This window comes from Ambystoma mexicanum, chromosome 7p (assembly GCF_040938575.1).
Source record: "Ambystoma mexicanum isolate Mex_15411 chromosome 7p, UKY_AmexF1_1, whole genome shotgun sequence".
NCBI lineage: Eukaryota > Metazoa > Chordata > Amphibia > Caudata > Ambystomatidae > Ambystoma > Ambystoma mexicanum.
The window spans coordinates 600786039-600802033 of NC_090939.1; the positions used below are offsets into that span (position 1 = coordinate 600786039).

At 47.7% G+C, this 15995-nt stretch overlaps 1 protein-coding gene across 4 annotated transcripts in view; it reads right to left on the reverse strand.

Moving 5' to 3' along the window:
* The window catches only part of HERC2 (HECT and RLD domain containing E3 ubiquitin protein ligase 2), a 2956340-nt gene that overhangs the window by 2743363 nt on the left and 196982 nt on the right, over window positions 1-15995 (reverse strand). For all 4 annotated transcript variants that reach the window (XM_069636605.1, XM_069636607.1, XM_069636603.1 and 1 more), the window contains exon 6: window positions 10154-10254. In XM_069636605.1, the coding sequence (XP_069492706.1) occupies window positions 10154-10254 (101 nt within the window). The remainder of the gene's footprint in view (window positions 1-10153; window positions 10255-15995) is intronic.

Genomic DNA, 15995 nt, shown 5'->3' on the forward strand with positions numbered 1-15995 from the left:
TGTAAATATACTTTAAAATTACTTTACAGAATCAAAACAATTTAGTGGATAATCTTTGGATATGCTTTGTATGCTTTGTACACAATTCCTACACCCTGAGGTGACTTCTATCAGAAGGACAGTAAGGGCATTTATATATCACATTGCAGATTCTGAGGTTGCAGAAAGGAAAGGTTTGGGAAGGCATAAGGTTACAGTTTCTCAGTAAATGTGAGGACAACTAAATCTTCCAATGAAATCTAGATCAGCCTTTCCCAGCAAAAACAATATACAAGCTACCATCTATGAGGGGCAAACAGTATCAAAGTCAGTGGACTAGAAGAGTCTTCAGGGAGCCAGGACAGAAAGTTATTTGGGACACAGTCTATGGATCGGATGCACTTCTTCGATCAAAGTCTTGCACAAAGTGAGAGTTTCAGAAAATCCCTTGTAGGGTCACAAGCTGTGAAGCCTGTGAGCAGAGAGTTGAAATCAACTCGAAAAGGTAAGCCAATGCAATTCCCAAATGAGAAGAGCTCAGCTAACAGCAATAAGGCAAGTACCCCAAGACTTAACAGTACCTCTGGTTTGAAGACGAGTGGTCCAGCTGGATTCAGTCTTGCTACAGCGGTGCAGACCCTGGTTCCTGAGCCTCAGTCGTGGGGCAAGAGGGAGGACGTCTGGAGGGCTCCTACGGCGGTACTTGGGAGGTCGTCGGTAGCTACAGGCTCTTTTCGGTTCAGCAGCACTTTGCGTTTTTGGCACTTAGCAAACAGCACCGTTGCAGATCTTGAACACCGGTTGGACTCTTTGCTCCCTTGGTCCTGCACTCTGGTGACGGGACTCTGGATCTGGAGGTCCTGCTTCTGGATTGTCCTTCGGAGTCTCCTGGCATTGGGCTCTCACAGAAATGAAGAAGCACAGCCAGTCAGGGATGGTGGTGGAGTGGAGTTTGCCTCTGGGTTAGTTGATCCCACTAACCCAAGGGGAGAAGTTGTTCCGTCCAGAGCTTCTCGGTCGAGGTGAAAATGGCGTTCAGCACAGCAGCTGGGCTTCACCGGACAATTCAAAGGTCCAGGAGGTTGCAGCAAGCTTTGATCATGGTTTGTTTGTCGGGTGTCGCTCCCAGTGGTCGACTGCCTGTAGTCCCAAAACCCTCGCCTTTTCTCCCATTCATGCACAGCCTAGACTATCAATCGCACAGCAGGGTGGCTGTCCAAAAAGGACAGCCAGCCAACCAATCAGGACTAGTTGCATTCAGGCATTCCTAGAAACAAAGGACAGGGGAGTTTCAGGACCCTCCCTCGCATCCTGTCCTTCTCGACACACTGGAGCCAGGGGCAGGCTTCAGGGCTGAGACAGAAAATGGCAAAAAAAAGAAGACGGGGCTCATTGTGACAAAACGGTCGCCCATGGGTGCTGTACTGCAGCTGAGGGTTCAAGCACAATGGTAGGGAAATGTAAACCACTGCCACCAGCCATATAAAGTAGTGAGGGTAACAAAACTTTTCTCATGAGAATGTAGGAAAAGGGGCTACTAAGTAACTCCCCAGCACTCCACATCAGATGGTGTGTGCTGGAGACACAAAGAGAATAGGTAAGTAAAGTCAATTTCACTTTACTCTTCTTGGGAACTGTGGCTCGCCCAAGAAAAGGTATTTAAACCTTATGAGACATCTAAAGGATTTCTCAATTGACACTGCACTGAAGGTGCAGCGTGTCACCACACAAAAAGCAGATGCCTAGGGAGTTTGTCAGACTCAAAACAGTGAAAACACAAAAATCAAAATCGGATAAAAACACATGAGCGAGTGAGAAAAAGGTCTCTCACTCCAGGGTTAAAATTAAAAAGTCCTAAGTCCAGCAAATGAGCTGGGGGTCTCTAAGGTAGAAGGGAATTAGCACAGATATGAACATTCTCCCTAAGAGGGTAGAAGCAACGCCATGGAACACAAACAGGAAGATATGGGAGAACATAGCCTGCAGAAATAACCTACGGGTCCGAGGGGTTCCCTCACAAGTCTTGGTCCAAGTACTGAACGAATATATAGGGGACATCTTCCAAATAATACTCCCTGTCTTGACAAGTCAATGTTGCTCCTAGACAGCACCCACAGGCTGCACACCGGGGGCGGAGGGGGTGTGTAAGGGGAGGGGGCGGTGAAACCGGCTTCAGACCTTCCACCAGATGTGATAACAAGGGTCCACTTGTTCACAATCAAACAAGAAATTCTAGCAGCAAGCTGAAGACGTGGAGAGCTGACCTTGCAGGAAGTGCCACTCCAAATCTTCCAGGACCTTGCTACAGCCACAGTACAAAGGAGGAGAGTGCTTAGACCACTGATCACCATTCTGCAAGATCAGAAGGTTGGATACCGCTGGCTGTTCAACGCAACTTTATATTTTGTGCTAGATGGCACAACCCGCATCATTAGCTCCTTGGAGGAGGCGGAGGGTATTCTACCAGACACCCCCCTACCCAGACACTGGCGGGGCTCCCCCTACAATCCTCTGAAACCACCGAAGAGACATTCCTTTGCCTAAACACCTGGCCGAAAGCAGACAGAGGACCGAAATCCAAAATGCCCTCACAGCAAACCTGAATGTCTTCAGGCTGGCCATCAATGGAAATTTGCTGTCGCATGACCATCTTGCAGCCAAACCGGCACAATCTATTGATGAAAGCTACCTGGGCACCTGGCTTCTAGCGGCCTATGCCCAATCGTGGGGAAGAGCCCACACAGAATCCAACATGGCGTTAAGCTCAATCCTATTGGTGTTTTAGGGTTACTATTTAACAGTTGGGAGTTAAAAGTAAAATAATCTTGTTGCTAAATGGAATTGAGGTGACAGAACTAGATGGCAGATGAGGGATCCTCCCACTTCCCACAGCGGAGTCGGTCACCTTGGAGATGCCTCCACCCCACCAAAAACTGAACTTAATATCGCTCAATGATAAGGGTCAAATGCTCCAACCAAGTGCAGATCCAACCTTCAACACCTGCAAGACCTCAATGGCTTGTGGTATTTTTGCAAGAGACCCCTCTTCTTCCACCGGCCTTTGCCCACCATCAAAACAGACACTTTCCAACCCAATACTTGGGCTCCAGTGGGTCGAAAAGAAGCACAGCAATTCTTCTGGCGAAGGGGGTGTTCAGAGAACTGGAAATGCTGTAAGCCCAGAGGACCGTTACATGGGACTCAAAGGGATGTTATTTGGCCAACTGTACACATCGATCTCTGTTTACGCCCCCCAAAGAAGCCTTTCTCCTGGAACTGGAATCTAAGCTTCTCCCATTTCTTGAGGGACAGGTAATCATTGGTGGAGACTTTCATGGGGTTCCGGACTCCCAGATAGACAAAACCCACCCACTCACTCACATCAAAAGACTTCAAATGTGGAGAGTTACACCCAGGAGAGAAAGACTTCACCTTCTCACACATACATCGGACTTGCTCCTGAATAGACCCACTACTAGCATCCCCTCAGCTCATGTCCTACATCGACGAGGTATTTATAAATCCAAAAGATACCATCAGATCACGCTCCAGTTCTCCGGACATCCCGACTTCACGACTCGAAATCCCGCCAGACGGCAATGGAGCCTTTATGACCCGATCCTGAATGACGTGGCGCTCAGGGATGGATTCGCTAAAGCCATTCGGTCCTTCATTCAGGAGAACCCCACAGAACTTACCTCGCCAGCAATCACATGAGACGCCATGAAGGCTGTGATCAGAGGTGAACTCATAGCCCATGCTTCGGCCTGTTGGAAGCGCAGGCGAGAGACTCAAATCCAGCTAGAGAGAGAAATAGTAGAAGCAGAAGGGAAACATAAAAAGGGATGGTCTCCTAAAGCTCATTGCTCCCTGCAGGTGGCCGGAAATCAATTAGCAGCATACTACGCCAAAGAAACGGCCCATTCCCTACTTAAAACCATACAAGTATACTATGCCTAAAATAACAAAGCTAATCAATGCCTGGTTAAGAAATTAGCTTAAGTATAACGTGCAATGTAATAATTGGCCTACGAGACTCGCAGGGGGTAAGGTCCACTATATGCAAGAAGCCAAACTACAACTTGCTGCAGCCCACCTAATCAAAACCATCACAGCGTCCCCCACGACCTGGCTGAACAAACACGATATATTGAAGGCGCTACCCTCCCACACCATGGGCCGAGACTTATGAGGGAGCCCCTCGGATGCTTCTACGACAGACATTTCACAGAGTTTTTCGATTGGAAAATCTTTTCGCTTTGGAAACCACTCTGTTACTTTGTATCTTTCATTGAAACCGCGGCAACACATGTGGAAGTGCGTGTGGTTTTCTTTTTTTTCCATTTGTATCCGATTTCCCGCTTTCTTTACCATTTTTAATCATTTAAATGTACTTTACTTTTAGGCGCCTTTGCGCCGGCAGCTGACTGGGCACCTGCAGAAAGTAAAGTTTTTTAGTAGTTTTATTCCACCTGTAATTTTAATTTTTTTATTTGCTTCTTGTTTTGCACAAGTGATTTCCTTGTATCCCGCACTTTGCGGTATCAAGTCTGCCTGGACTTGAGGGAGCCCGGTGCACCAGTGGCGTCGCCAGGAATCAAATTTAGGCGGGGCACAGAGGGGGCCAAAGTGACATCACAAGCACTCCTGCAGAGAGGTTTTTGTGCACACCAACTACCCACACCCCACTACACCTCCCCTCCCATCAGAATGCAGGAACAAAACCATTCAGTGACTAATGGCCCATCATTAGCAGTTTCGTGCACTGCATTCTGATGGGAGGGGCTGCAAGCTGCTCTGCACACCATGTGCAGAAGCCGGGCAGGAACATCTGTGAAGAGGTTGTGTTCATGTTCATACCAATGCCAGAATGCATATCAAGACCACTGCTAGCTTTGAGACAAAAGGAGAGTATTTGCCGTGCAATATGCAGACATTTGCCTTGGTGTCACAAATAACACCACAAACAGAACACAGTCACTGCTCACCTTAGTTAGGAGGGGGGGCACAGGATTCCAGAGGGGGGCACTGGCCCCTCCATGTCCCCACCCCAAGTGACGCCACTGCGGTGCACGGACTGGAACTACACCTCGCAGCTTTCCTGGCTTTCTCACTTGCAGGTATTGTCGGAGAAGAGTCTTTCATCGCTCCCTCTGTGCTGAACCCGCCTCCCTTGGGGGTCAGTTTACACAATACTGAATGGCTACGTCATTTAAATGACGCAGCCGGGAGCGCAGCGACCGAGTGCAGGACAGAGTCCGGGCAGACCACACAGCCCAGATGCACATGCCCCGTAGTAAACTACTCGCCTTAGCGCCGGTAAATATGGTATTCCCAGTGGACTGGCAGGAAACAGGCTATGCCTTGTCCCACACCCCCACACTTTTATTTGCATTCCTTATGAAGGCACGTTCACTGGTGGCACACAGATTAGAGACGTTTTCGCTATTGGAGGATCACTGCCCTGATCTGGTATTTTGTCACAGAGACCTGGTTTAAGAGATGCTACAGGTCCAGATGTCATACAAATGCTACCTCCTGGTTATGCCTTACTAAAGGTTGACCGTGGAGCTAAACATCTGGGAGGGGAGGTGGCAGTGATTTACAACTCACAATATGAGTGTACGCTGCTGCAGAACTCTTTGGAATCAGAAATGGAACATTTAGTGTTGAGAGTGGTGGAGGAGAGACATGTGATTCCTGACTCCCCCAGTGCCTAGGGGCGGGCCAGACAGGACTGTGGATTCATATTGCAGCAAATATATGTTTAAGTTAAATGCTTCTAAAATCTTGTATTAAGCTCACAGAAATGTACAATTTGGGGATCCTGAAAATGAAAAATGCCCTCACGATTTGAGCCCAAATTCCACTTTGTACGGTGTTCTGGGCCCGAACCCCGCTATTTATTAATATTGCAGACACTGTTTAGGATAGAGACATAGTAATTTCCAGTAATATGCTCAGGGAAGGGGTGCAGGCCTGTGTAAATTTTGAGGAAAAACCAATATGGCGAAAGTCACTAAAAAGCACAAAATGTTGCCATTTGTGAACCCAGGCTCTGAGGGGGGGGGCATCAGAGTTGGGCGAGAGTGTATCTTAAATTAATCTGTGAAATGTGTATGTAATTTCAACAACGTGTGTATCTGGGAAACCTGTCAGTTATGAAAAATTCATTTTCTAAGTAAAAGCAAAGGGGCGTTTCTTCAATAGACTAAGACTCTGACTCACTCTGACACACTATCCATTCTCAAATCAGGTCACAGAGAATCCTTGACCTATCAAATCATGAGAGGGTTGGGCATGCAGAATGAGCCGACCCACCCACTTTCAAAACACATAAAAAGAGACTGCTTGGACAGGCAAGGGATTCACTTTATTTTCTTACGGAGCATTTTTCCGGACCACACATCTAGAAGGGACATCCAGAACTTAGACTCCAGATAGACTACAGAACTTAAAGCAAAGGCCTAACCCACAAGCTGAGAACTCTTCTCAGCAGGCCTTCAGAATCCAGCAATCCAACCAAACTATTCTACAGCTGGGCGAGCTGTTGGAATTCTTTGCCAAGAACTTTTGCCAGAACCGGTAGCAGACCCAGAAAGCAGTGCTGTATCCAGAATCCACTTGACCCAGACCAGCAGAACCACAGACCAGACCCAGAGATCCAAACCAGAGAACCAGTACCAGAAACCGCCCGGAGTCCAGTCCAACCTGCTGACCAGACCCTGACGGCCTATTTCAAATTCATAGTGTGAGTACTCAGCCAGAACTGTGCAAAACCAATCTCTTAGCTTAAAATAATGAGATTCAAAACATTTGAACCTGTCCAGAACTGCATCATAGGAATCTTGTGTTCCTTCTCCAATTTTAAACCTGTAAAAGTGTAATTTTGCCATTTTGAATCATTATTTGATTTCTGAAAAACTACCTTCATAAAATCGTCCGTATCTTTGGAATAGTAGGTGCTAGGACCGTGGTTTAACTTTCATTTTAAAGCTAAGATTCTAACCTTTCCAACAAGCCTAGAACCGACCTGCTACTCCTTATAGTTCCGCCGTAATCGCGATCGACGCACTCGGAAAAAGTGCCGCAAATTGACAGTTTGCTTCATTTCAACTACGTGTAAAAATATCTGTCTTTTGCTTGCATTACTGAATCCTGTTTTCAACCTGATAACCATCCCTGAATCATTGGTAGGGCTGACCTGATTTAAAGTATCTCTCACTCACCCTGAACCTCTAGAGGGAATTAAAAGTATTTTCAGCATATTTTTCACTCCATTGCCACGACATTTAAAAGGATCTTGCCTGCTTTAAAATCATACCTGTTTTCCTCTAAGCTCGCTGGGGGGGAACTGGAAATTTGTATTGCATTTTGTATTCCTGAGAATTGTGTGCTCTCCTTCCATCTCCTTACCTTGCATAGGGAGGGAGGGAATTGTCAAAGAAAAAGTTATCATATTATCTTTTGTTGAAATCATATCAAGTTTATTTCTCTGCTGCATTTTTCCCTCATTGTTTTTCCTTGAAACCATAAAAGTATTTTCTGCTACCTTATCCTTCCTATCCTAACTCCTCATTGATTGTAAAGAAGTGTGCTAGTGTCAGATTATCTATTGTTGATCAACATCATATTCTTAAGTGTGATATCAAATATTAATTTATTATAAAAGTGTGATGTATATATATATTGTTTAATTTTTCCAATAAACCTTTTAAATTGCAAAACACACCTACTTCTTAGCTCAGTGAGGTCAGGGGGATTCAAAGAGAGGTGTTATACAAGGGTTTATCATCCAGAGTATAACTTGTCATAAAAATATATAAATAAAGGCTTCCCTTGGGCGTCCCAGACGAGGCACTGACTTAGTGGGATTGCTTGATTGGAGTCACTTGACAGTTTTTATAATTGTGGTTATATGTAATGTGCTAGTACTTATTTCCTCCAAGATTTATATGGGCCTACTTGTATTTAAATAAACCATTTATTTTTTTAAATGCATCGTTTTTCAGTGTTTTTTTGGACCATTTGTATTATACTTTCATTTGTACTGAACTCTACAGCCCTCTCCCCCTCCTAAAGTAAGCCTGGCTGCTCTGTCTACGCTACCAACGAGCTCAGGTGGTACAGCCTCATACTAAGCATGGAGTCTTGCACTGTCTCAGTTTAATGGTGTCCTAACAGTGAAGGCTTAATAAATAACTATTTTCTATATACTTACTGTCTAACTTTAATTATTGGTAGTGTTCTGTATGGACTCATTGGACCATTATCCCCCGCTTCTCTTGGCCAGTAAATGCCGGGCCTACAGCATTTCCCTCTGGCATCCAGGAGCCTTCTGAAAGTCGCGGGCTCCGTAGCTCTCCTCGACCCCACCTCTTCCAGGCATCACGCTCGTCTCTCGTGGGGCTTTGCCTCTCCTTGGCGTGCTTTCCACCTTCAGTCTCCTCGTCTGTTATTTGTATGCACTTTCTTAAAGAGACAGATCCTTTTCCTTGTTCATCAACATACATTTTAGTTTTGTCTTCAGCAAAGTATCTGGGTGCAAGAATGTTCTTCAGATTGGTCCGACATATGCTACTAAGCTGGAGGGTCTAGCGAGTTCCTCAATGGAACGGGAGTCTTGTCCCCAAAGGGGGATTCTCTCCCAGTGAGGTTGTACTTACCCAGAACCCTACAGAGGCTCTTGTGGAGCGGGCTCTCCTCCCTAGCCGCAAAGAGGAAGAAGGGGAAGAATTACTCTCAATTCATCACAAGCCCTAGAGCACCATCACACACTCCTGAGACTAAGCCTTCACTGCACTACCAATGTACCTTGATTGGGTTTTGGCTAATCTCAGAGTCTTCCCAGATCACCATAACTATGATGGCCAAAGTTTCCTCCCCTGGGCTGACTTAAGAAATCCATCTTAACAGCCCACGGTGGTCAAGGTGTGTCCGACGTTATCAAACACGGTCCGAGGCTCTATGAGAAAGACTGAGGAGTGTGGCCTACCAATATCCCAGGCCTCTGAGGGCCCTCCGGCAATGGCCTATTAAGCAGAGAAGGAATGCAGGATAGCACAGGGGCAACACGCTGGTCTTGGAAGCAAGACCACGCAGAGCATCAGAGGTTCGAATCCCAGATCCACGCTGAGAAAGCGAACTCTGGTGGAGTATTAGGCGCGCTATAAAAAACAAATAAATTAAATACATGGCCTTGACTGGGGTCCATTGTGAGTCAAAATGCCAACAGAGACAAGGTAATTAGTACCAGCCTTGTGAGGGACTGACCTTCCCGTTGTGCCACAGTCCAGTACAAGATCCCGGTGGTCCACTGTGTTCACACTCCTAGTCTGCTCAAGATCTCAGGACGAGCCCCGGTACTGTAGCGGCTAACCGCAACAGGCCCCAAAGGAGCCCTCTGATCCCAGCTAACCCTGGGAAGGGTGTCACCTGGACGGGGCACAAAGGTAACATTACTTACCCTCTTGGACTTTAATATCGCAAGATGGTCCATGGAAACTACCAAAAGAGGTCCTCCAACCACGCCACTCGACTCTTAAGGGATTCGTAAGAAAGTACCTCATAGAGCACATAGGAGTGACAGCAGTTAAGAATGCCCAAAATTCTAAACACAGAAAACCCTGGTACACACAGAAAACACTGCGTTAGCTGGCATAAATGGGAGAAAGTTAAAAGAACAAAGAAAATGTACTGCAATGAAGCAGTGTGGAAAAAAAGAAGAAGGCCGAGCCAAACATCCAATTCGTCAGACGTGGAGAAAAAGGACTATGGAGGGGAACGAGCGCAGGAGGCGGGCAATAGGGCCAGGTTGTTCTATGCATGCGCATGTGACCGGCCACACGGTCACATTTCTTAAATGGGACGTGCGCTAAGGCTTACTATAGCTTTGGTCCACGTGCCCGCTCCACAGGAAATCCCAAAAGTATGGAGGAAGTGAGACAGAACATAAGAGTACCAAAGAACATCTAATTAAGCATCAGCACAAGCATTCCAATGAAGGCACTTCCATCAATTTCATGCCATCGGGTTAATTACCTTTTTAGATTAAGCGAATATCAAAATTAACATTTCAATGTCAGGCATTATCAAAATGGCTTAAGTTTCATGCATAAATATAAGTATATCAGCAACATCCCTGTTCTAACATCATGTCTGGTAATCGCCTTACCCGACCGCCAAGCTCTTCGTAGGAATGCAAATGCAAATGAGAGTGCAGCTCTCGATCCAACCCTTGCAAGTCCTTCTACACCTTTGCCAACAGGCCGAGCACTGCAAAAAGAATAAAAGCATTACACTTAAAAGCATTAATTATTGTAGTGAAAACGACTGAATTTAAATTAGAAATGTACACTACTATGCAGTGCGCTAACATTCTTCAAAACACTTGCATCTCTAACTGATCCACTGATACAGGAGAAGAGCGATACCGGTTGCGGAAAACAGCAGGATGATTGTGAGCTAGCACTCAAACTAGGAGCCATTTTACTTGTTGCAAAATCAATTTTATTTACAGCATGGGCGGAGCACTGCCCCCTATTCGACGATAAAGATAATAAAGCAATACTTAATGCAAAATGAGGCCAAAGATTGATGCAATACGTATTGTATGGAAACCATGGTATCAACAGTAAAACGACAGACACAACTGATCACAGTTCAGGGGTGTTCATTTAACTTCAAAAAGAGTTTGAAAAATGACTATCTAATATTAAATCTAAAGATGGGAGCAAGCTACAACCATCAAATAACGCAGTCTTAGTGGGGGCTTGTCAATAAAAGGGCCTATACTAATAAACCTATTGCCAATTCCTACCTCTAAATACAAATAGTGTGGGAAACAATGTTATGTAAAAGAAAAGTGTTCAAGAAATCATATGTCAGGATATTCAAGCTGTATGCTCCCCACGTTGTCAGCACGGGGCAAGGCAGCACACTAGAGCTTAGCACAGTCTCTGGCTTCTCTAGCACAAGGGTGCAGTTCAAAACTTCAACATCATGGCCTTCTGTGCCAAAGTGGCTTTGCCATTCAAAGTCTCTTGTTTCAGAAGGCCTGATCCTTTCAGTATTTCGCATGCACACAATTTTCACTTTTCACCTCGGATCCCCCTCTGCCGGGCTCAGATCCGTTTTAACACAAAGTTGAATCAATCAGTCTCCCTCCCCCCGGCTCGGACCAATTTAATTCACTCTAACACAAACGTGGTTTATCCCAGAAGCTTTCAATTGATTTCCATCATTCGGGCTCGGTCAACTTTATCTACTTTGTCATCAACTTTTTTGGAAGACTCAACATCGAAGCCTTTCGATTGTGCACAGGATGTTGCTTGACCTGCCGCAGGACCACTACGATGCACAGTTCTTTGCCACTCTTTCACCTTTATCAACTCTGAGTTGGATACCTTACAGAGACCTACGAATGAGCACCCACGTGGTGCCAGACAACTGTCAAAAGTATTGCATCTTTCAAAAGTTCCAACATTTATTAGCAAGGTAGTTTTACTTAGGCCTCCCTCAGTAGGACACAAGCCTGTCTTGGTTTGAACTGTTCATTTTAAAACACCTTCCATCACACCTCCCCTTTCTCTGGGAGTCTCCCTTCACATTTGTCAGACTTTCGAAACATCTGATTTAGCTTCGCCAGACCACTCTGTTGCTTCACAACATATTATACACTGGATTCTTTCTCTTTCGCTGCTTCCTAGAACTACAAGTTCCACAATGCAACAGTCACCTGTTACGATAGTTGCTTTAACCCCTTAAGTGCCAAGGTCGAGATATCTCGTCCTTTTTGGCACCTTGTTTTTAGCAATCCCTGCAAAGCACTGTAGCAGCCATTTCGGGCTGCTACAGTGAAAATAGAAGGCAAGTCTCCACCTTTCTCCCCCTCCATATCCGGCTGTATTTCAAGCCGGAGATCGAGGGAGGTGTCGTTGTAAAGGGGAGATTGTCCCCTTTACAACGACACCCTTTGTGACAGCATTGCTGCCTGCGAATCGGGCGCAGGGCGCGCGATACGCGGGCAGCAATGCCCACTAGTCACCAGAGATACGTTTGTGATGTGGGGGGAGAAGGGGGCTGCTTACAACAAGCAGCCCTCTCCCCCCCGTCCCCCAAAGCATGGGGGCACATAAGTGCACAACCGTGGGGGCAGATGGCTGATCATCTGCCCCCAGGGAAGTGGGCAAAAAAAAAATGTAAAAAAAATTAAATACAACGGGGATGGGGGTGTGGGTCCCGGGATTTTATTGCCCCCCTGAAATGGTGGTGGCCCTCCCCCTCCCACACCAAGTGGAAAGGGGGGGGCCACCCCTTTTAGCACCCCATGGGGCAGATTTATGCCCCCAGGCAGGAGTACATGAGGTGGCCCCCCCATTCAATTGGGGGGTGGGGGGAGGGCCACCAGGAATAAGTGTGCAGGCCCCCCAAAGGATAGGGCCTGCAGGTTAGGCCCCCCTGGGGGCAGATGGCTGTTTGTCAGCACCCAGGGAAGGGGGCAAAACAAACACACACAAAAATAACAAAAAGGGAATTTTGGGTGGGTGTGGGGGGCCACTAGCCACCAGGGATTTATTTTACAGAAATGGGTGGTGGCCCTCTCCCCCTCACCCCAAGGGGAAATGGGGGCACTCCTTGTAGCCCTCCCTGGGGGCAGATATCTGCTCCTACAAAGGAGCATCTGACCCCAGGGAGGGCTGCATGAGATGCCCCCAGGGAGGGCTACATGAGATGTGCGGCCCCTCCAATTGGGGTGGGGGGTGGAGAGGTGCACCTCCTTCACATTAGAAAATTCCCCAGTGGTGTAGGGTGCCTCTCAGCCCCCGCTAAAGGGCAGCCTGCCATTTTGAATCATTTTCTTAGTTTACTAAACTTGCCTTGGCACTGAGGGGCACATTGGTGTGCCAATCTGGCCCCGGGGTGCCCAAACCTTACTGCCCCACCCACTGGGGGTGGGGCACTGGTTCCACAGTTTGGGGGCCCTCTCCCCCCCACCCCAAATGGAGGGGGTTGTACCTTACACAGACGTTTGTAGGAGGCCCAGGGAGGCCTGCATGAGGTGCCGCAGCCACCCAATTGGGGTGAGGGGAGAGGGACCCCAAAAATTGGGGGACAGGCCCCCCCAGTGGGTGGGGCACTAAGGTTTGAGCACCCCGGGGCCAGACTGGCACACCAATGTGCCATTCTGCACCAAGGAGAGTTGGGTTACCAAAGGAAAAAAGTAAAAATGGTGGAACGCTTTTTAGGGGGGCTGTGGGGCACCCCAAAGGGATGGGGAATTGTCTAATGGGATGGGGCGGTTATCCCCCCCCACCATCACCCAAGCGCAATGGAGTGGGTGCCAGGTCATGCAGCCCTCCCTGGGACCACATATCTGCTCCTAGGAAGGGACGCCTGAGCCCAGGGAGGAGTGCAGGACAGCCCCCCCCCCAATTATCTGCCCCCAGGGAGGGCTACATTTTGCTGGTGTGACCGTAGGCAACACATGTTTTTTGTTTTGTTTACAGCTTTTTCTACGCGAGCAGCTACAACGTTATGCGAGTACTGTTTTTTATTATTCTATTGTTAGGGCCCACTGTCAGCGGGGTGGGTGAGATTGGGGCTGGATTGTTGGTGGTGTGGGTGGGAATGGCCCGTCTGGGCAGATATGTTGGTGGGCTGGGACACAATTGCAGGGGCAGGCCACAAATTGCCCCCCATGCCAGCAGAACAATGGTGTTTCCCTAGGAGCGGATCCCTCCCATGTGGGTTGTCCGTCTACAAGCCCAGGCTCCACCTCTGGCTGTGCTACGTTACAGATGTCACCTCCGGGGAGGAATAGGGATCCTGCTGGGGCTCCCTGGAGCTGCTGCTGTGCTTAGGGGACGGTACACCCACATGGTACATGGATGTCCAAGGCCATCACCTCCAACCGTCCTGGAGTTGCGGCTGGGCTGCATTACAGCTTTTCCCTTCGGGCGGTATTGGCACACTGCCGAGACTCCTTGGTGGGGAGAAGCTGTAACGCAGGGCAGCCAGGGCTCCAGCAAAGTCGGCGGTAATATCCCTGGCCTTGGGCACCCTTCTCCCATGTGGGTCTTTGGCGGGGTTCTGGGTAATAAATTCTGGGCCGATTTGCGCAAGTCAGACCTCTGTTGATTCCCCGGGGTGTGCTCTTTTGGGAAATGCATGGGGCTCCCCGTTTTTCTTGCTGGCTTCGACACCCTAGGGCCAAATCTGTAGGTTGCCCACATGAACAAAATGGGCAGTGGCGAAAGGCTTGGGGTTACCAGTGGGTTAACCCTTTTCCTTTTGCACCCCGGTAGGTGCACCCACACGTGAGGTACCTTTTTCATCGGGACGCGGGAAGGTAGGCCATGTGTTGTTGGCGGTGTGTTTCGGTGGGTGGCCAGAGCAAAATGTCTGAGAATTGTCTTCATTTCCAGCCAATTTCAGAGACATTTCCCTGTGTCCACTCACCGAAACACGTCGCCAACAACAGATGTCATACCTTCTCGCGTTCTCACAGGTGTCCCGATAAAAAAAATGGTACCTCACATGTGTAGGTGCACCTACCAGGGGCGCGAAAGGAAAAGGGTAACCCCAAGCCTTTTGCCAAAGCAAATTTTGTTCATGTGGGTAACCTACACATTTGGGCCTAGGGTGTCGAAGCCAGCAAGTAAAACTGGGAACCCCATGCATTTCTGAAAAGAGGGCACCAGTGGGAATCCACAGAGGTCCAAATTGCGCGAAGCGGACCAGAATGTTTTACCCAGAACCCCTGACAAAGTGAAAAATGTGGGTTTTTTTAGCACATTTCAGATTTTGTCGGGGCTTCTGGGTAATATATTCTGGGCCGATTTGCGCAAGTCAGCCCTCTGTGGATTCCCATGCGTGTCCTCTTTTCGGAAATGCATGGGGTTCCCAGTGTTCCTTGGTGGCGTGGAAACCATAGGCCCAAACGTGTATGGTGTGGGCTTGAGCGAAATGACTTCAGGTTAGCAGCGTTTTTGGCTTTCCCCTTTGCCCCCAGGTAGGTGCACCCACACATGTGAGGTACCATTTTCATCGGGACACCTGTGAAAACGCGTGACGGTAGGCCATGTGTTGTTGGCGGCGTGTTTAGATGGGTGAGTCGAGTGAAATGTGTGGAAAACGCGTTTTTTTTCTCCCACATTTCGGACCTTGCGGGAGTGTCTGGGAAATAAAATTCTGGGCCGAATTGCACAAATCGTACCTCTGCGGATTCCCATGGGTGTCCTCTTTTCGGAAATGCATGGGTTTCCCCGTTTTCCTTGGTGGCTTGGACACCCGAGGCCCATATCTGTATTGTGTGCCCGTCTGGAGAAAGTGTGAAATTCAGATGTCAAAACAGACTTGGGGTTACCTGTGTTTTAGGCTTTCCCCTGGGCGCCCAGGTAGGTGAAGCCACACATGTGAGGTACCGTTTTCAGCGTTACACATGTGGGAACTCGGGAAGGTATAACATTTTTTGCGTTTGTGTGGTTCTCATAAAGTTATGACCCATTTGCTGGTGCCCTTTGTCACACAACCCTTTCATTTCCCAAATGTGACATACATTTAGTTGCGGCTTTAGGCACCATACACTTTTGTAACCTGCACAAGTCACCTACCCTTGAAAAGGTCTGCCTGTGCTTTTTCAAAAAATGTATGCTTGCCGTTCCTCACCACATTGGTTTTCCCCGATTTACACATGCTAAGTGTGTCTGTTCAGGCCGTGAGCATAAAACTCCTGTGTACCATGGCTCAGTGTTTGGCTTGTGGTATTGCTTGTTTGGTAAAACACTAGAAAAAATTGTGTGCTTTCCTAACTGCAAGAGTCGGGGGAATGTAGCTGAGCATGGCTTTTCTCAAAATTCACAGAAGCCATTGCCGTACCAAGCCAACCATGTCCAACACATACCTTTGTTTTCAGTCATTTTCCCGCTTTTCCCCCAATCTATGGCATTTTCCCCTACCTAGTTGTTGCCCGACCTATGCAAATCACCCTTTCCTAAACTTGGAATTTTGTCTAC